General features: G+C 45.3%; 1 protein-coding gene across 1 annotated transcript in view; it reads right to left on the bottom strand.

The window, feature by feature from the left end:
• LOC143355003 (uncharacterized) overlaps window positions 1-22,756 on the bottom strand; it is a 305,544-nt gene that overhangs the window by 24,958 nt on the left and 257,830 nt on the right. The window contains exon 3 of the mRNA XM_076789439.1: window positions 773-1,099. Coding sequence (XP_076645554.1) covers window positions 773-1,099 — 327 coding nt within the window. The remainder of the gene's footprint in view (window positions 1-772; window positions 1,100-22,756) is intronic.

The raw sequence follows: 22,756 nt of genomic DNA, 5'->3' as shown, positions 1-22,756 counted from the left end.
CATAAAGTCCGATCTTCCAACTTCAATTCAAGCCCTCAAACGATCAAAAATTCCTACAGGAACAAATTCCTAAATTTTCTCAAAGAATACCCTCAAATTGGGACTAATTTTTACCGAGCAGACGGTCGAGATTTATCGATTTTCCAACGTGATTACGAATTTTCCAATAAACCTAAGTGGATCTATCATAAAGTGCGATCTTCCAACTTCAATTCAAGCCCTCAAACGATCAAAAATTCCTACAGGAACAAATTCCTAAATTTTCTCAAAGAATACCCTCAAATTGGGACTAATTTTTACCGAGCAGACGGTCGAGATTTATCGATTTTCCAACGTGATTACGAATTTTCCAACAAACCTAAGTGGATCTATCATAAAGTGCAATCTTCCAGCTTCAACTTAAGACCGTCAAAGTTCATAAATTCTCCTTGGAAATTATTATAATCAATTCTTGATTATCCATAAATTCATTCAACTTTAAAAATATAGAGTCATAGAAATATTGAGTCACAGATCTGTAGAATTTCAGGGTCTCCCTAATGTAGAACTACAGAACCATGAAATTACAAACGTACAGAGTCGCAGCATTGCAAAATCGTATAAATAATAAAATTTTCGTGTCACGGATTTCTATAATCGTAAAGTTTCGGAATCCATCAAATTTTCTAATCTACCAAAAGCGGTATCTGAAAATATTTCCAGCTTCTCATATTTAGCTCCGACGAATCCCGTCGCGGTACGCGTGACGAATCAGCGTGATAAATAATAATGCGGTTGAACTTACCGTTATGAACGAGCAGAGCGGAGTCACGAGCAACAGTGATTAGGTCACTGTCGGTGAGAGTTTCGTCGGACGCGTTACCCGAAGTCGGTGTGTCACTCAATCCAGCGCCGGTGTTGGGCATATGATAGAGGGGATGCTGTTGTTGCTGCTGGTAGGAGCGTTGTTTGTGCTGGCTGGAGTTGTAGTGGTTGAGGTGCGATTGCGAGGTCTGGTGATTATTTTGAGGGTAGCCGGAGGTTCGGCCGCGCAGACTTGGCGAATTTTCTTCACCCTCGCTGCCGCTTAGACTGTAGGCCGGGTAAAGCCGTCCCTTCCCTGAAAAGAACGTTAAAGAGGTGCTTTAGCCAGAGAACTTCAAAAACTCGACGGCCTTCGCGTTTCCTTAACGGCTCGCATTTCACGAGCCACCTACCCATTCCCCCACGACAGCGATAGATTCAAACTTGGACACTTGGAAAATATTCTAGCGCTCTGATTATGGCTTCTTCCAGCAACCCTAATGGAAATGAGGATATTGAAAAATTGTTTGAATTAGTCGCAGGGCACAGAAACCAAATACGAAATTATTTCTCTATTTTATGGACTTACTAAGTTGTGAACAATATCTTGATATTTTGAAATTCAAATAAATCTCATATGAGATTTTCTATAATAAAAAAAGAAAAGGATTGGATGGTGTAGTATCAGGTTATTTAGTATTACAGCTTGCGTAGTAATCGGCGGTTGGCAAGATTCTGGGTAGACGCCGCGAGATTTCTCGCTGGTTTTTGCCTCGAGAAACAACATACGACTTCCACGGGAGAGAAGACTAATCGATCCCACGGGTGACCGCGAGTTGTCGTCGTCCGGAAGACATCCCAAAGCACAGCAGATGTTGTTAGGCGACGAGCGAGCAGGAAAACTGCTTTTGGGCCACGGCGAAGATCAGAGTGAATATAGGGAGAGCATAAAAAGAGAGCGGGAGAGAGGGAGAGAGAGAACCGGCGACGACGGTTATGGTATGACGGAACGTTCGGAGTAAATCGCGCGAAAACTATGATCGATGTCTAACGTCTTTGACTTTTGACTCCGTCCGCTCCCTAAGAGCACCAACGAACCATGATATCGAGATACCGATGCCCTGGCCTCGTGTTTTTCTTGCGCCCGATACCAATTTCTGTCCGGACAAAATCCCCCTTACAACTATAAACTGAAAAACCTTGTTCCCCTTTTATTTTCGGAAAATAAGAATCACCCGAAACACGTTTATAGAAATTGAAGACTTTCAAAAATAAATTCACAACTAGGAAAATAATCGTCTATCTATTTCGCACAAATATTTCATCGTGTTGTCTCCATTTACTCGAAGAAAATTCCCATTTTATGAACAACAGGCTAAAGGAAAAATTTGTTTCATGAATTATATATGCTTTGAGATCAGAATGAAGGGAAGACATTATTAATGTTTGTTCCCGAAGGCGTTCTCTTGTACCACAAATTGGTGAAAGCCATAAACGCATCGAGCTCTAGTTTCGAGAGTCGTGCCCCCTTTCTAGGAGTCGAAAAGAATGTTTTTGTGACCGCGTCTCCCCGAACCGGAAGTCTCGTGTTCCTTCGATGTTTGTCCAAGTGTGCGTGTTGCTCGAATTGTTTTGTCACCTTTTCCTGACACCCGGTGGCCGTTAATGCGGCCCGTGTCTTTGGTAAATGGACACTGACGGCGTAGTGTTGTCTCCTAATACCTTGATGGCCTGTTGCCACCTAGTAGATGTCTCTGGTTACTTGGCTACTTGGTTACTTGGCTAAAGGGCTATCCCGTTGAGCCACGACATCGTTGCGGAACGTCTATTATTTTATACTGATTTCTTTGGGCATTCCGTGTAATTACGTGCTGCCTTACCCCGCTAATATTATCATTTATATCCAATCAATTTTCCATCAAATATAATAGGTCTGTAATAAAGTGCGTTTTTACAAATTTCATTAAAACTCCTTCTGCCGGCAGCTCCTGAAGGACTGACAATGTTTGGCAGCACACCTCCCACTATAGTTAAGCATGATAGACGTTGATCTATTGCGCAGCGCTATCATCGATCGATAGAGCTACGTCTATCGAAGGTAAGACCACAATGGGTCTGACCCACTTTTCAAGACTGAAAACAATGGTGGAAGTGGAAATGGCATGATTCGAATTTTTCAGCGAACCTAAATCTGTCATAAAGTACGACCTTCCAGCTTCAATTTGAGCCCTCAAATATTTAAAACTTCCTACGATAATTCCTTCTAAAATTCACTCAAAGAACTCCCTGAAAATCGAGCCAATTTTGACCAAGCTAACAATCGGGATTTATCGATTCTTTGAATTTTCCAGCGAACCTAAATGGGTCTATCACGAAGTACGATCTTCCAGCTTAGGGTTGAGCCCTTCAATGTTCATAAATTCCCGCTGGAAATTATTGTAATCAATCATTAGATGTTTTATCTCGCCGTCGTCCGTAAGGGTTCGCGATATATTATAAAATAAATTGTCCGCGGGGGAGATTTCTGCTAATTACGTTTACCGCCTCGTTACACGAGAGAGCTAAGAAAGAGCGCGAGGTTTCCCTTTCGATTTAGTCGGCGCGGCGCGGAGCGGTGAACTCGCGGGGCGTTATCGAGCGATGCGGAAAAATCTTGCGGACGACAATTACCGGTGGCGAAGGAGGGCGGTGGAAGCTGAAAGGGACGTAAATTATTAATGAAGTTATGGCAGCGAATGAAATTAGGCGTGTCCATCAGTGATGAGTTGCTCGACATTTAATTATGGTCTGCGTGTAATGTATCGAGTTTGCCGACTCTCCCCCGGGTCTCTCGGTGAGTTTTCAAATAATTTTTTTTTTTTCTCTCTCTCCCCTCTAGAAACGGCCGAGTCCATTCGCGAACGGTAAAACGCGATTGCAGAGCGAACATCGCTGAAAGCGAAGACGATCGTGGAATGACAGCGGTTCCGCTTCTGGAACCGTGCATACCATTACCGGGACGATATATCGATTCGAGCACCCGGTTGACTTGTCGCTAATCGAATTATCGCATCGTTCTCCCCCTCTACGCCCCCTTGTCTTACGTACACTCCTCTATTTTTCCTTTCTTTTTCTTCTGTTCGTTTGTCCCCCTCGATACCTTCCATACCTCCGCGGCGCTCTCATTATCGCGCAACTTGACTTTTTCTCTCTCGATTCTTTTGTTATTTACTCCACGTTCGAGCGGACTTTTTCACCCGCGGACTCACCTTGAACGAATTTACGATCTCTGATCGTGTAACGAGTTCACCGAGCGTCTAATCGAATCGAGCGCAGTTAGCGACGTGTTTATTGGAAGAGTTTATGGTCGCCGGACCTGGCGAGCTTGCGCAACACTTTTTAGAACCTTCCCCGCCACGATTGTCGACCAAGAAAACAAAATTGCACAAAAGTATGGTTGCTTCGCGGAGAAGTTGAACGCTAGGTTCACCGAGCACAGAAAATCATTATTCAACATTACTTAATGTCCTTCAAATTCATACAGCAGCAGAACTAACGAGCATCCAGAGTCCCAAATATAAGTATACGATCACAGTTAGAACGTTCAGGGTTGCACCTATCTGGAGGAGCCAAAAATTTTTCATTATCGGGTTGCAATAAAATCGAAATGAACGCATTAATCGGCGTACGCATCACGGTGGCTACGGCCGAAACGGAATTCGCGGATAAAAATAATTCCGCATTGGAAAGTATTTTTATTGTAAAAGCAGGTGCAACGATATTCCAGCTCATTTGCATTTGATTGCCGGGCGTGGATGTAGGCAGCTCCGCGACGGCTATCAACGGCGGAATTGAACGACAACAGTCGAAACGTATCGTCAGGAGACGTAAGAATGAATTAATCTCCCTCGAATCCTGCGGAACGAGTGGTTACAAAGGGGGGAGGGGCGTAGAGGGAAAAGTGGGGGCGAGAGGGTGTGGGAAAGGCGGAACATAGACCAGGCGTGAAACGATCTCTTCCGCGCGGATACGCGCCGACCGAACACTTTGTATTTTCCGGGTATGCGGCGAGCGAGATTCTCTTCGAATTTCACGTATCCATAATACATTATCGAGTTGCCATGGGGGAATATTGTGGCCACCGTAGAGACTCCGGCGATCATATATCCACCGTTTATGCGCGCACGTGCGTGAAGGCTTGTAAATTTCTTCCTAACCTCCGACGCGGATTGTGTTAACCCACATAATTTCATCAACGTTCCCATAATACCGCAACAACGCCCGTACACGCGAGAATCTATAATTCCATTTGCCCCGCGCCGACAATACTATTCCACGACGCCGTCAACCTATTATTGTCAACCACTTTTGCACGTCGATGACTTCCCTTCGAACTCATTCAGACTGTTCTCAAGATTTTTCCTGAGAAACAATAAGCAATTTCATTACTTTTTAAATACTCAGAACTGTGCTGCAACATTATTCTATCACTGGAAGAAATTATTTTAAAAGTTACACGGATGGCCTTGCCATATTCTGTCTTAAAGTGAATGGATAAAACATTATAAATGGTTACATTTATCATCAAGTATGTTATAGTTATAATTGTGGTAGTTTCTTTAAAATGACCCAGATTTGCGATAAAGTCTTTAGTTATGCAGCATGGACATCCAAAAATTACGAAACAATCCCCGGTAAATAACGTGTGAAGTATCTAGTGGTGCCACCAAACTAGGTGAAGTATAAATAATTTCGGGACACGGCGCATTCATTTAGACGAATAGGAATATTTGCCGACGCGAATTTCAAACACTATGCTCCGGATGAAACTAAAATGAGGGTCTAATTGACCCGCACCGTGGTTAAAAATTTAGCGAATAAATATACACGAACGGCGATAGAGATTGCAACGAGCATCTGCCGCAGAATGCGCGGCATATTAAAAAATTGAATGAAATATATTTTACGTGCTCGAGAAACGGTTTGCTCGTGTTATCAGGAACGTCGAGATATTAGTTGAGGAAAGCTGGTGATAATGAAAGAACGCGCGCCGAGTTTTAATGAGAGCAGGAAGTTGGAGGCAGCGTATATCATTAGGAATAGAATTCAAGTAGAAGAAAGACACAATGCGAGATCATTAGCCCCGTATTAATTGTGTGCATCTGCCGGGCGGGATTTAAGTCCGGGAATGTTCGCGGTCGAACGTTTTCCCGCGGTTTCGAAAAATAAATTATACAAATCAGCGATAGATTTTGTTGATTCTGGGTGGACAATTAGTGATCGACGCGGCGAGCAGCGGAATAAAACTGGAAAACGTTCGTGCTCGACGAATTTCTCATTTATAAATGGAAAGAAACTGTTCTGTGTTTTGTTGTATTTATTTGTGAACAGGACCCGATTGATTGCATTAATAAAACATATCGATTATCGACAGCCAGCTATCGGAACGGGACCGACCGAGAGAGGGAGACAGAGAGAGAGAGAGAGCGAGAGAGAGCGAGAGAGAGAGGGAGAGAGTGTGTGTGTATATTTGATCGTTTCCGGGCCGTGACTTCTACGTTTAAAAATATTTCAATATATTCCAACGTATGCGCGATTTTTCAATGTTATGGAACTACGACAGTTTTGGGCCACCAAATGAATTGCGCCCGGCGAAAAATTTTTCTCCGATAAAAGAGAACTTTCGCCTTTCCTTGATATACGGTCCAACTCCCAACGATTTCAATATGCATGCGCACGTATGTGTCTCCGGCTAATTTAATGGCTCTTTCAATTTACATTACCGAGTAAAAGTATGGGGCCGCGTGAATTACTGTCTACGCCCCTGACAATACTATTACCGCGAAACAATGTTCCAATTGCTACTCACTTAACTAAGAAAAATTGTCGTCGGTCCCCTGGCATTTTTAACAGTTCCTTTTCGAGATCTCATTTGCCCAAAATCTCTTCAGGAAAGAAGGATTAATAATATAAAAATATTGAAATATTCTATTTAATCTTTTCAATTTGCTATGGGAAATTCCACAAATTCTAACTAGAGTGGAGCAGTGATTTCTCTATATACGTCTCCAAAACCTGGATGATAAGTGTCGCGGAATTATCCCCACTACCTCGGATGCCGAGGAATTTAAACATAACACGAGGTATGTCTCCTGTACGATACATGGCGCTGGCAATACCCGTGTTGTTGACATATATCGAGAATTCACTGTGTTTGAATGTAGGTCCTCGAAGGTACAAAATATAAAGCTATAAAATCATAGTCAGTTAACTAATGAATTCAGTGTCTAATACAGTTAATGATGCAAAGATTCAGTGGAAATTTATTTACTCTTGATTAAGTAATACAAATACAAAAGTTTTCGAACTGTCTACCCATTGTTTCTTTCGAATGTCAACTCGTTGCTTTCCTGTCACTCGTAGAAAATGCTTCTCCACATATTCCATCCGTGCGTGCCACGTTGCTCTAAGGGCCCGCCATGTATAAGACTACATTGCATAATGATAGCTACGCACGTGTACACAAATGCGCAACACACTGCGAGGCACGTAAGGTCACACATTAAGGTACTTTTACAGCAGCATTCATGTTTAAACTTTATGAATGCACGCAAACTTCTTGACTTGAGCAGAATTTACGCTGAATCTTCGTGTGGGAAGGCAGCGGCGTTGCCTTCGTGGAGAACTTCTTACGCTCGTATACCCGCGTCCGCTTTTACGGGCTTCAATTGGCGACGAGACGTCTCGAAACTTGAATATTATCGCTCCGCGTCAAACAGGACGCTCTGTCTACTTTTTCTCGGGCAATTTTCGCCCGTTCGAATCCTCTGTCTATTCTCTCTGATATTTTCAGAAAACGTCGAATAGAATCGAAACAAGTTAATAGAAGGATACTCACATTTCTGGGTAATAGGTTCTCGTTTCTCGCAGTTGATGCAGGCAATTCTTACAAATCGGATCAAAGATCACAAACTCAAATTTACATTAAAATGAACTAACAATAAATAAGAGAAACTGCAAAAAAAATCAAATTTTTAATATATTGTTTAAACAAAAAACTTTTGTTAAAATTTTCTTGCGCGACTACATTTCCCATTGAAAAACACACAATTAAAAAAAAAAATCAAATTTTTTCGACCTCTGATTTCCGAAGATAGAGATATCTCAAAAACTATGGTTTTGACCCCCAACTTTGAGGGCTGTTTTCACCCCTTCAAAGTGGATGACTGCCGATAAAAAAAACACGTTTCAAATATTTTTCAAAGAACTATAAGCTCCCATAAGTTTCATTAAAATCGGATTTTCGCACCTGAATATGTTCCCTTGTTAGTTTGGTACATTAAGGGTCCGGGATAGTCTGTAAGAGTCTTAACTCTCGATGACTGGATACCTATCTTCAATTTTCTGTTTAGAGCGTCACTTCAGTCTAGGAGTGCACACTTCCGGATGCAGGAATAAATAAGTAACTGCGATAACTGGATCCGCTAAATCCAGAGTCCTGGGACTCTTCGAAATGAGTAGGGTATTGGCGTCACGTCGCGGCATAAACCAGGAACGGACGATTCGGGCGTTCGAGCTCTCGTTCGCGTAACATTCACAATTATTCGGTGGCGTACGGTAACAAAGAGGCCCTCTATCAATTCCTCGCGCCGCATGGAAATCGAGCTATCAGCACGTGCGGCCATTTCATTCGGCCCGAGTGGCAGAGCATGAGAGCAACGGGGCCAGCGAGTGCGAGCGAGAGAGATAGAGAGAGAGAGAGAGAGAGAGAGAGAGAGAGAGAGAGAGCAGCAAGAGCAGCAGCAGCGGGTTAAGTCGATTAATCCAAAGACGATTCCGATGTTCCGGAGTCATGCCCGACCGTTCCCCCCGTCGCGTCGCGAGGACTCTAAAAGGCTGCCATCCAATTTCCCGATGAAGGGAAATGTCTATTATCCCGGCCATGATGCAATCTTTTTACCTGTGATATAATCTCAGATAAAGCGTCCGGCGTGGGTGGGGAAAACGGTCGCCGAGGAGGAACTCGTTTACCTCATAACCCCGTCAAGTCGTAGCCGCCTCGAAAGGCAGGAGGCTAAAATCGATATCACGCTCGGCGATGCCGTGCCTGCTGGTTGGCTAGGTGTGTACGTCTCTTCGTCTACGTGTGTGGGCGCGCGCGTGTTTGTGTGCACGCGTTGCGCTCGTGTGTTCGAATACGTGTGTGTGTGTGTGTGTGTGGGTGCGCGCACATGTGTGTTTGTGTGCGTGGGTGGCCGGTTCATGGGCCTGCACCCTGCACCCTCTCGGCCTCGGCTCGCGCAGCTCGACGAGCGCGGCTCGAGCCGAGGCAGGGCAAATACGACATTAGATAATCAGGTGATACCGATATATCGTAATCGAGCGGGGCAGTATTATTTCATAGCGTCATGAGAAACGGCGGCCAGGCACGTACAATGTGCGTCATTGACGACGGGAACGGCCATTCCCATTTCGCGAAGTGCCATACCGTCGAGCGCCGAGGCGGCAATAATCCCCCGCAGTAACTCGGCTACAAATAATACGCGTTGAAATTAGAGAAGTTTATGGTAACGCGCCGCGCCGGGGCTGCTGCCACCCTTCTCTCTCTCTCTCTCTCTCTCTCGCTCGCTCTCTTTCTCCCTGCCGTTGCGGCTAAGGCTGCTTCCGGGTACCGCCGCTGAAAATAGTCCCGGTGCTTAGGCTATCGTTCGTAACCTGCTAACTGCCCGAAACGACTGCTCGCTGTGATTAAACTCGATTGTGCCCGCTTCATGAAAGAACACGGAGGTTGATGCTCTTCGGCTCCGTCTGAGCGGTGCTGGGTGTCTGGAATTCTGGGATCTACACCATGAAACGATAAATTTGCATCGACTTATCAGGAACTAACCGAATATGCACTAGTGTCTAAAGTCGCCGTACCAATGCGCCAAGTGATGCACTTTCAAATTTTTTGGAGCGAGCCGGACCAATACACCCGGCCAATGGATTGCTTATAACTCGGTAAATACTCTTCGGAGGGGTTTTATATCGTTAGACCGAGCCTATAAAGCATCGTTCAGCCGTAAATTTCATTTAACAAAACACTTGAACGACGGAGACAGGCACCTAAACAAACGCTGCTAGCGAACGGGTTAACAATGGCGGTTGTTCGCGGTACCGGAAGGCGCTCATAGTATCCCGAGTTAATGAAAAGGAGTCACATCAAATTATAAATATATAAACCAGTCCAATTACCGTCTTCAGGCCAGGGTGCCCCGGTAATATAATAATACCATCATCCTGGGAGGCGGTTGGCCGTCGTAATCCCGGCGAGATGCACCTTTCGCATTCATAGCTCGCCTACTCGCTCGGATCTATCGCTTGTCGCGGTTTCGTCGCCGCTTTCTCATGCAAATATCTTTGGCGAGGCGGGCCCCATTAAACCGAAACGGCGTAATCCGAAATTTTACGAGTCACCAACCGGATCCTCTGTGTATGTGTGTGCGTGTGTGCGCGCGCGCACGTGTTTGTTTGTTTTTTTTTTTTTGAGACCCAGCGAGAAAAACGAGTCCTGTGATCCAGGGTTTTATGGCAGCCTGGTGGACAACGAGTGCCAGAGATCTTCTCTCTGGCCGCCCTCTTTCCTTCTCTTCTTCTTCTTCTTCTTCTTCTTCTTCTTGTTCCGGGTATCTGCGAATGGAGAACCGGTTCCAGGAAGCCAAGAAGCGTCGACGGAAGCGTGCATGCGTGCAGTCACGCGTGCGCATCGACGGCCTTCGCGGAGACGCATAAGTCGCTACGGATAATTGGCTGATGGCCCGCGGCCAATGCCATCGATTTCTACCACCTGCTCTCCCGCATTGCTGCGTCGAACGTTACCGCAATATTTATTCTCGATCTCGTCCGATCCGAGCTCCGACGGGGGTATCCGCTGAAAAATTCGCGAATTCTTCCGATCGGGTCTCATCAGGTTGCCGGGTCTAGCAGAAGCCGCTCTGCGAGCATCTTGATCGATTCTTTGTAAATGTTCAAATATTTGCATTTCATCTGCGCTAATCGGGGTTATCGAAAATAGGGAATCATTGGAAAAAGTGTGTAGAGTCCCACTGAAATTATGGCGAATGAATATTTTAAAAATGTGCACATTCTGAGGGGAGTTAAATAAATAAGGAGGTCTATTCAGAACTTGTTGAACAGTTTCCCCAGAGAAAATTGCTGTACGTAAGTCCGCCGGGTAAATTGCTGTACAATCGGCTACCGTTGACAAACGAGCACGAGTAGATTGCGAAAGTGTGAATTTTCTTTCGAAACACCGAAAGCGGGAGACGGTGTCACACGTGCGGCATTTTTAAAATTGTTGGGTGTAAGATCGAGGAGGGAAAGAATGAGAGAGAGAGAGAGAGAGAGTTTGTTCGGCAGAGGAAGAACTTGCCGTGCATTCCAGAAAAACGGACATCGGGCCGGGTATCTTCGATGGGTCACCATGTACGGAGTAACGTTTGATGTTCCCCCGCTGACGGGTGTTTAGAGGAAATTATAGGTTTCTTGCGCTGGCAGCGTATGGCATTCACCTGGATGAATGTCGAGCTGTGTAAAGGCGTGCTTCGAATATCGATCTAGAGTCAACGGTCAGCCAACCGAGTTTGCAACTATCCACCGTTCCCGATGAAGTGGCATATTCGATTTCTTGCTCCCTTTAATACTCGGGTAATATATCGGCACGCAATGGAGCGAACGTTTCTCGAATGAATATTGCAGCTTCGACTACGTGCAACTTCTGTTTCATTCACGTATAAAAATATCTACCAATACCTCAACTTTATTTTCGCTTTTATACCAGCGTGAAAACTTTGCCAAGTCTCGCATCGACGGGACCTTGAAATCCTATAAAACTCGCGCATGATTAATTTCATTTAGCCGTTCGAGTTTGCCTGCTGAAAATTTTCTGGTTTTAATATAAAAACTCTTCGGAGTGTTCTGAAAGTTCATGATGTCTGTCGCAGCCTCTATTAGCATACTTTCACGGCGAATAAGTGCATCGATCTCGAGGAACTACGGCCTAATCAGTGCGCCTTGCAAGAGCAATGAAATTTTAATCCAGCAGATCCAAGATGGCACAGGAAGCATCATTCGATAACTAGTGTTTCAAACAATAGTTACGAAGTTGTACACGTTGTGGCAAGTTTTCTTTCCGCGAATTGACGGTCTCCGGACTTTCGATGCTTATTCTAGGATTGTTTCGCGAACAGTGCGGGTTCTAAAAGAGTCGCTTACACATTAGCACATAGGTCATCATAAAATTATTTTCATACTTGAATAGCTCGAAACGTCGGTCTCGAGCAAACCTTATTAGCAAGACTCGAGCAAACTTCCGCGTTTATTTCAGATCGAATGGATTCTAAAAGCCAGTCGAATAACTGAAAACAAGTTTACAATGGCTTGCTACAAAGATTCGCCAATAGTTTGCGCAAACATCGATGTTAGGTAAATCAGCGTGTCTATTTCAAATTCTATGGGTCCCAGAGACGAGCCAAAAAATTGACAAGAGGTTTGCGGTTCAGCTTAGAGATTGACGACTCGTTTGCACAAACACCTGTCTCGACAATTAAACAATTTTAGGAAAACCATCGTGTCTATTTCAAATTCTGTGGGTCCCGGAGACGAGCCAAAAAATTGTCGAGAGTTTCGCGGTTCAGTTTAAAGATTGACGACTGGTTTGCACAAACATCCGTCTTGGAAATTGGCCGATCTGGAGCAAACTTTCGCATCGATCTCGGATCTCGCGGGTACGAAAGGCCAGCCAAAAAATCGGTGGTTTCGCGGTGGTTTGCGCAAACATTGCGGACTGTTCGGTCTTCGCAATTGTGAGGTCATTAATCAGTTCGACTGCGGCTGCCTCGGGGGAGCCCTTCAGCCGCAGGGTTGCCTTAAAAATTTGCCAATCTCACGCAAACGTTGGGTACAATCTATCCCGGAGCGGGGATCTGTGTATCGGATGCGATACACGGAGGGAAAGAGAGGCGAACAGAGTGGGATTCGGGAGGGTGAGAGAGAGAGAGGAGAGAGAGAGAGAGGTGGACAGAGGAATGGAAACGGATCGGTAGCGTGGCGATTCAACCGTTCGGGCTTGTTTTTTAAGCCGGGTCCCGCGATCCACCGCAGTGGAGGAGCTTATGAAAGCCCTGGCGGGCTGAAAACAACCGAGCGGAGCATTGTGCGGCTCTCTCCTGCTTGGTGCGCGCACATCCACGGGCCATCGATCACGCGTACACGAACACGCGGGAGCACGGCGATCGAGCAGAAATTTACGACGTAACGCGAAAATCGTTTCGCAGTTTGTCAGCCGGGCCGAGCCTTCCGGCAGTTCATGGGTTCACGTGCTCCGCCGGCATAAAATATGAACTGGCCGTATGTAAAGAGTCATCGGAGAACGAACTGCTCGCGGCGTTTTCGGCAACGCTCGACAACCAACCACCGAGCACACCGACACCTACACTCACGCCCGCGGTTCTCACGGCCTAATGATCGATAAGTCACCACTTATCGCGTTAAACCGCCGTTAATTACTTACGCACGAGCCACGACTCGGACATCGATCGATCTAGATACCCGTGAACCAACGGATTCATATTCAAAGGACTATTCTGCTTTTCCATTTAACCCTTCGGTCAACAACTACAATTTTCTACAATATTATGGCTGAAACGTAAATTAATCCGAGATCATCCAAGAACATAGAATTTTACATCGACCCATATTTTTCAAAACATACCCAGCAAGAAATATATAATTCATGCAATTTTGAATATTTTTACTTCAGAAAAATTACATCTGTGCTTCAAATACCGGTGAATACGTGTGCAAAATTCCAATGCAGAAGGTTCAACGGATTTCTTGAAAAAAATTCGTGTAGAGACGGAAACCAGAATATTAACTTCAAAGGAGATTTGTGAGCTGCATTGTGATATAGTACAATAGCGGAGAATGCAACGAGTAGCTAAAGTGTTAATATTTGATTCATAATCGTCCTTGATTGATTGGCCGTAATTTCCCCGTTGAGGAATTGCCCAAGTACGCTTGTTAATCTGCTTCAGCTCTGTTGATGTACAGGGTGGTTAAAAATAGAGGTATCAGACATGGATACCGAAAACAAGGGTTGTTATGTCTACCTAAAGATCACCAACAAAATAAAAATTTTCTGGTTGGACTCTTACTCCTATTTGAATCACTTTCATTGGTAGAGAATAATACAAACGTATTTTTCAAAATACTTGCATGTATTACATGGCTACGGACGGAAGCAGATAGGGAATTCTTGGATGCGAATAAATTCTATCTGATCTTTCTAATTTAGTATAATTATGAGCGGGGGATTAGGGATTTATGGTGTTCCACCCGGTATATTAGCCCAGTTCGATGAAGTGAAGCCCGCAGTTCGCGAACTATTCGTACGGGAGAACAGTTTATCAATAAAATAAAGGTTCATTATTGGATTTTCCTTAATCGCTATTGATACGCCTGGAAAACTTTGGATTTATGAACATTATCGGTGGAATAAGTTTTCTAATTGCGACTACCATTCGACCGAATTGTAATTGCTGTTTGCAAATTTATTGCCCTGCCCCACCCCCCACCCCTCTCGCCAGCCCACCCGCCGCTCTGCCCCTCGCCGCCGCTGGTTTTCCAATAGATTTCCGATTCGATAAAGTTGAAAAGTTAAGAGGTGTATTCGAGATTTCCACTGTTCACCGTTCGAGCACTTCCCATTCGCGGGAAAGTATTAACCGAACGATCGCACGCAGCATTATGGAAGGCTCATTTTCCGATTGTTTCGAATGTAACGCGCAACAATGTCAGCCGAGTGGCTCGTTCTTCAAGATTCAAGTAATAATACCCGATATAATTGCCGGTCTAATTACTGTTTCACGTGATGCACTCGCGTAATTAATAACGTTCCCGAATTCAATCGAATCGCTCCACTCTTCGCGATAATTAGCAAACCGCCAATAAATTCCGATTCAGTCGGCCGGCCCGTGATCATTGCGGGGAAAAACCACAGACTTCAAAGACACCCACTTAGACGAATGCTAACTAACAAATTTCAAGCACGTGTGGCCGTTTTCACACAGACAAATGCTCGATGGTTGTGTTTGATCGGTAGACTGCCGATTTTATGCCCGTTACCACAAAACTGTAAAGACTCTCGACTTATTAAAATTATTAGAAGCGGAAATACACGGTTCATTGACTTCCGTTTCCTACAATTGACGCGGAAAATGTTTATTTTGCCCGAAGATCTAACTGATCAGTAATCGCTGTACAAATGTATGTCACTGCTTCTCTCAACGGAAACGAGATTCCATTAAAATCATATTTTCCAGCTTCCAATAGCAGAAACAGAATTTGATTGTCGATTACACTCGATCGCCCCCCGGACAACCGAAATAAATTAATTTCGGCGTTCGTTCGAGGCGATAACGAGCTTCCCAAAGAAATGACAAGCGGCTAGATGGTTCCGACGAAGATTAATGCTGGAGGGTCGAGGATAGCAAATAGACTGTATTATTAAAAGATTATTATCCGACGCAGAGATAACAAAGTTTGCGTACGATCCGCGTAACCCCGACACCGGTTTCGCAGTCTGGCCGGGGCATTCCGTCATCCCGTTGGTTAATAGAGAATCGGTGTCTGATAGATCGCATCAATTATGAAGAACGCTGCGAATGCGCCGCGGTGAGCAATTCAACAGGGCCGCGTAAATTCGTTTAGACCGGCGCGTCATACACGGAAGCGTGATAAATAACGGAACGGGTAATTAACGGAGGATGGAACAAACGTTTATCTATCTGCGCAGACGCCTTTATCACGCTCCTGGCACATAACACGTATATACGGTGTACATACGCCTGCGTAACACGGCACAAAAGCAACATTATGCGTACCGCATATTGCGTTACCGATAACGTACGACTTTATGTTCGGCTCGACCTTTCCGCTGCTCAAACTCCAACAGTATTTTATCGTCTCGTAACCCACCCACACCACCTTTCAACCGTCGGCAATCTTCTTTCCCCATTTTGTTTTTTAAACCAGCCAACCGGAAACGGCTTTCCGCCGAACCCTTTCGTCTGAAAATATGTTTATGATAAAGCTGTTGAAAGGAGGCAAATCAGGTGTTGCAGGAGGCTGGCAGCGAGGACGCCGACCTTGCCACGAATAGCGGAGATCAGCAGATAGGTCGATGACTTTGGCGATAGCGAAAGTTTATTAGGCGAGACCGGTGGCTGGGTTCAACACGTGTCGATGGCTCCGATCTATCGTTTGATCCGTTTCTAGGAGGAGCTTAGGAGTTGCGTGTGCACGCGTGTGAGTGCGTGCGCGTGTGAATAGGCGCGCGATGGTTCAGCAGGTGGGTCAATTATGCTAGTTGCCCCTCACCTGTGCTGAGCCGTGCACAGCGCACAGCTCGCTGCGTCGAGAGTCGCGCCCCGGTGGAATGGCGAGGCGGATCGAGAAGAAAGCCGGGGACAAAGGGAAAACTGTGCGAGACACTGCAGTTCTACGATAAAGAACTATTTACATGCGAGCATAGCCACCGGAGCGTGCCCTTTTGTACGCCCTAAACCGCTTCATTCTCCGAATTCGGTTGCCGTGATAATTGTTCCCTCAACGAACGCCTCCTTCGCGTCCGAGTTGTATCATTTTCCAAATTCGGTCGCTCCTACAAATATTCTATCCACTGTGCCCGAACGAATTCAGGCAGCAGAAATCGCCTGATACATAACTAATTTTTTGAATTTCCATCTGGATCAGAACGAGATCGATACCACATGAAAATTAGCGTTCGTCCGTCTCAGCGTTGGGGCACGAGCGTTTTGTATTTTCAAAATTCTGGCCACGAGATCATCGACGCGACGGGACCGCACAGAAGAATTTTCAATTAGCCCGGGAAGGCAAAGCGCCGGTTAAAAAGTCGAGATAGAGCCGAGTCGATTGATAAGGGGAATTAGACCCTCCGGACGAGGAGAGAGCCCTTAACAGCCTGTAGGGCAAGTGTCAAGTATGTTTACGTGACTTATCTATATCAGTATTCAGACGCGTGTGACCCATCGGGCCAGATTATCACGATATTATAGAACCTCGTGTTGACTTTCGAACTTGTACAGGGTGGTCGATGAGAGGGCTGCAACTTTTCCGAAACGCAGATACGCTGATGACCAGACGATAGGACCCGAAAGGGACCGTTTGCGAGTAGCGTTCGGATGAATGTTTGCAAGAAGTCCAGGGCTGACCTCGTTGCACTCGGAAATAGAGAAATCGATAACGGGAACGTACGATGCTGCTGCAAAGTGTTTAATCGTTTCGGTTGCTTCGCGAAAAGTGGTCATGAAATAATTCTCTTTTGCCCCGGAACGACGAGAGTAAGCGGGGAAACGTTTTCAAATGGCTGGCGTTAAGGGAAAGTAATTTTTAGAAAATTACAAATTGTTTTTTAACGGCTTCTACACACCTTTGTCACAAATGCCTTTTTAACGTCTTCTACACACCTTTGTCACAATTAACGGCGTATTTATGAGCGTTTGAATGCATTTAACCAGCACTATCTAGATTGGAATGATTTTAAATCGGCCAAAAATATCGGTACATTAAGCACATGAAAATAGTCGCGTTCAGATCATACTTTACATGTAACTATTCCCAATGGAATCGCTATAAAACGGAAGAGGTCGCCGGCTGCACCAGTGGCGTCTTTTTAATGAAATCACCATGCAGCGCAGGTTATTTTACCATTAATTCAAGAGAAACACGTAATCCCGGACCCTCCTATTTCCATTTACGCGCGCTTCGGCCAACAATTCAACGAACCGGCCTCGTCCACATAAAAATCTCGACACCCATACATTATTTTAATTAAAAATTGAGTAGCATCGAGCCACCGGAGATTTCATCAAATAAAGAGTAATTCCTTTCGGCGCGCAACAAATGGTTCTAGAGCGGAGCCGGATAAACATGAAGTTCCGTTCTTCAATGAAGCCACCCAGCGCTCGGCGGTGTGCGAATGAGCGAATCATTCCTTTCCATCAGGAAAAAATTTCTCGCATGAACCGGCACAATTGAAAGTGCAGGTTCCGTCGGCAAAAAGGCGGGAATGATAAAAGAGAGAGGGAGAGAGAAAAAAGAAAGAATAGCAAACGTAAGGGAAGTTCGCTTCGAGAAGGAAACAAGCACGAGAATACGCGGAACGATCATCGCATGATCTCGAAAAGCAATGACTCGGTCCCGGCAACCGAGACCGTACGTGTTTAAACTTCGTTCTTTGAACTGTTTAACTACCTCTCCTCTCTCCTCTCTCTCTTTCTCTATTTCTCTCTCGCCCCTACCCGGGTAACCAGCTTTTTATTTACCCGACAATATCACAATACTAAGTGCCCCGGACCTCGCACATGAGTAAATAAGGGACGCCTGCTTTCCGTTCCTGCGCGTCGACGTTTTAATGCACCTGCTGGCGATGCTTGTTTGGACAGCGTTACAGCGCGGCCGTAACAGTTTTTCCTCTTTGCCCGCGTAAATGAAACGCATCCGCGGTGTGTACGTTCCATTGGAAAACCTGCTGACCATGTATGTACGTGGCTGCCAGAGTTACGGGGAAATCTTCTGCGAGAATCACCGCGGGAGATGGGAATCTTGCAGGAACGAGGATTCTATTTATTCGGAGGTGCCACCATCGATTGTTCCCTATCCACCCTGGCTCGTTCCACCACAAACTCGGCCCCGATTGGAAATTTATTAATCTGAGAAACCGATTGCTCAGACATTTTCAAATTGCATAGCTTAGAACATTTTTTCTTCGTGTCTTGCAGGTTTTATGTGCCAGGTTTGATCATTAGGAAAGTCTAACACGTCTTCCGGAAGAAAATTCCATGCTGAACCCGATTAGCATCGTCGTGACCATCTGCCGAAGCAGATGTGACTTTTAGAAGCCCTTCCGATAGACAAGCGTAGAAGAACGCAAATCCTATATAAATAGCCTAATGAAAACCGTAGAATTCAGTGACACGCGACAGTCTAAGTGTTAGTTCTATTTTCGTCGTAAATTGTGGAACGTTTCAAACTCTGCCGGACTAAAGTCCACCGTGCGCCATTTCCCGAACGATCCGCCGCCATTTTATGAGCGTTCTGCAGCAGCTGTAGAATTTTTGTGGCTTCCGGTAGAACTCGAGCAGCGTTGAAACTTTTCGAAAAATCCAGCGAAAAGTCTACCGCCGTTAGAACCCGGCGCATAAATAAGAATTAAAAAATTTCCAGCGAAGAGCGGAGATGAAATTTAATTATTTTAGCGGGTTTCCTGGAATTGAGGATCGCCGTATGTTTTGCGATTATTGTTCGGCCCCGCGGAAAAATAATAGCTGTTGTGCACGGCGTTTTGATGATTTGTTTAACAACCGGGTCAGGCATAATAAAGTTTTACGTGTCGATGCGATCGAGGAATTCCCGGCTTTCATCAGCGCCCGGCGAGGATGGAAATTGCCGTGCTTCCATCGTTGAATTTCTGAAGTAGATGAAACTTCGTGCTCGTATTCACCTGTACAGAGTGCGTTTATACGCGCGCATAACCGGCATAGAGGCAGCCGATGCTACGTGTTCTGGTTAAACACTATATACATGTACGGGGGGGAATCGTTACCGAGTAGAGCTACGTAGACTTAGCGACGAATTAGCGCGTGTATCTGCGACTAAACCGTTACTCACTAAACTAGTCACCGTTATCCTCGCCTCGTTAACCGTTTTGATGCTCCTCCTAAGGTTCCGAAATTCCCTGCTCGATGCCGCCGCCTCCTTTCGCTATATTTCAACGCAGCTGCTGGCCTGAACCTACCGTCACCAGCACACACACACACACACACACACCTACTATTTCGCCGTTTCTCGTGATACGTCATACGCGGTAATTAAAAAAAAAACAAGAATTCGAGCCTCGACTGGATCGAATTTAAAATTCTCGGGAATCCTTTCGTGGACTCAAGGAATTGAGTCATTATGCATGCTCGTTACTGCTAGCGATGTGCTAATGCTGCGATCGAACACACAAAAATTTACGATTCATTTTGTGTTAAGAAGCACAAAAAAATATATTTTCTATTGCGAAGCACATACCGGTAAATGTACAAGTGCAATACAAATGGTACTCCAATGACGAACAACAATTCCGTGCCTCATATTTGCAGAATAACTCGAAGCAACGATTTCTGCAAACAAATTTCACGGTTTCATTGAAAAAGATATTTAAAAAAAACTGTGTTGTAGAACGATAGACTGTTGAAAAAATGGCGAAAATGGTTCCTGTACAATTTTTTCAACATATTCGTCCGTGGATCCCTGTTACCTAACAACGAGGATATCAAAGTGTGCAAAAGACGTGGTACCTTACCAAACGAGTCCAACAAAAATTGCTAAAAGGCTGAAATAAATCCAGTCTGGTCTGATGAACAGATCAATGTGAGCATGATGAGTAGACTGCGGATCGGTGTGAATTTATGGCAAGAATGAGTAGATGCAATTTAAAGCAGCAGAGAAAAATGAGGACTAAAATGATTACAGGAAGAATGAAATGTCCATGCGACTCCAGTTTCTCGCAATTCGTACAAATAATTTTTCTTTTGCAAGATCCCTGGTCTAATGACGAGTGTAGCACCTAACCGAGCCATAACCAATCGCTGACTGATTTGCAGTTGGTGCGTTTACACCAGCCCGAGCGTATTTCACTGGTCCTCGTGCTCCGAGGGGTCGGAGGGGGTAAACTGTGGTGGAGAACGTAACTCAGAGAGTACCGGGGCTATCTACACGGTAGATCTGGCATCTAACAATAAGAGCAACGCCCACTCACACTTGCCGATCGTGTGTGAGTTTCCTGTGGGCCGGCTGTTGCGGCTCTCGGGGTCTGTCCGTGTCGTTGTCGGGACAGGTAGGTCGCCCATGAGCACCCAGCGTCCACGACGACGGTGCTGTGCACCCAGCACACTGTCCATGCTACTCATACACGCGTATACACACACGTACGGGGGTCCGTCGAGGGTGGATCGCGCACAATTACCCATTGTCTGATACAGAAATTTATGTGTGGATTGCTGAAGCCCACGTAACTAACGGATGGCCAGCGCCGCAGCGGCGGAGATCCACTAAATCCAAAGGCGAGGCCAGCAGCGTGCGCCTTAGACCGTGCAGATAAGCGACGGATAGGGTACCAACCTGGGGGGACGTGCTTTGTGATCCGGAACCCGGCCTGGAACCTGGCCCACGCTCTCTCCGCACACTTCACAAGACACGGGCCTCTATGTAAAAGAGGCCGCGGTCCCGCGACTCGAGCAACCGCGTAAATAAAGCCTGGAGATCGATGGCTTTCTGTCCCCTCGCCTCGCCTTGCTTTGCCTCGCCTCGCCTCGCCTCGCCTCGCCTCGACGCTGATCTGAGAGATCGTGTTGGGAATAGGAGACGAGGGTCCGCTCATTGCCCGATGCTTTAGCGGGATATTCCGGCACAAAGACGAATCTCCGAACCACTGAATTTATATTGCGCGGCCCGGAGTGATGGAACAGTTTTCGTCGACACCGCCGGAGACCTTTTTCGGGTCGTGATAGGGGAATCGAGACGAGGAATCACTTAGGTGATGAGCAGAGTGTGGATCTTCAACCCTTACGTCGATACCCGAAATATTATGCTCGATGACGTCGAGTGTGCACTTTCAGGGAATTAGAAATCTGTTTTGACAAAATTTTCCTGTTTGTTGGCGAGAATATGCACAATTCAAGACAAATTAAGGGAGGGCGCACCTGAGTAGCCAAGTCCTTCGAAGAAGTTGCAGGAGACAGGCAACAAATTTTCTTCCGGTAACAGAATAGCTCGTCGTTGAGAGTTAATTTAATCTTTTCATCCTAAATATATTCTTGAAAAATGAAAGGAACACTCTGTGCCAAAAATTGTCTACGTTTAACTTGCTATAACTTTGTGAAAAAAGATTGCACGACAATCAATCCGAGCTCATTCTAAAGATCAAAGTCTCTACTTTCAGGCCCCCTGAATTGCTTTTTCCATAAAAATCTTTTGCACTACAAAAAAGATCGAGAAAATAAACACAATTTTTCATGTGGAAAATTTGTATACTGTGTAACTTCAAACGTGTCTGCGAGTCTTAACAAATTTTTTCGCAACTAAAACTGCCGGGACGTAAAAGGCTGAAGTTTCCCGTTTACGTGGCACTAAAAAAATTTGATCTGCGATTTTTTATAGCCGTTTTATTGCACTTTGAAGAACCGAGTACGCGACCCGGTATCATTCAGCATCGTTCGAATTCTTTGAAGCTCTCTACGAATAAACAACGGATTTAAATAACGAGAGGAGTAATAAGTTAACAAGGATTAGTGTCAACGCGTAATTCTATAAAGAGCAATATTTCGGAAAAATGTAGTCGAAATCCGCGAGACAACGCGGATCGTCGCGTCGGGAACGATAAAGTTATTTCCCCGTGCGCGGATTTTCCAGGAAATGATCATGTACGCGGGTCAATAGAAAAACGATATTCGTGCAAGCCGGGATAGGAGAGAGGAATCCGTTTGTAACGCGTTGTGTCTTTTAGAGGAATTTTAGGAATTCTCGAATCGAGCGTGTTCTCGTATTAACACGTTCGACGCTGCGCTGAATTCGTCCCGAGCCCGACCAGTCGCAGATATACATTTTCTGTTGCTGCTCGATCGTTGCTGCGCTCAGAAACCTGCATATTGCTCGAATCCTCACGTCACGAACTAAAAATAAAAATGCACAGCATCGTACGTGCTCTCCGTATAGTTGTAAAATTTCAACAATTGCCCCGGGCTGAAAATAAAAACAGGCAACGATCTCTGTATTGAAGGTTCTGTTATCTCTGCCAATTAATCCCGGATTTTTTCAAATTCGTACAAACAGAAAATAATTTCCTTTCGCAAAAATTGGTGAAGTGCACTATTTTTTACGGTTGCCCAAT

This window comes from Halictus rubicundus, chromosome 6 (genome assembly GCF_050948215.1).
Source record: "Halictus rubicundus isolate RS-2024b chromosome 6, iyHalRubi1_principal, whole genome shotgun sequence".
NCBI lineage: Eukaryota > Metazoa > Arthropoda > Insecta > Hymenoptera > Halictidae > Halictus > Halictus rubicundus.
This window is presented reverse-complemented; position numbering and strand designations above follow the sequence as displayed.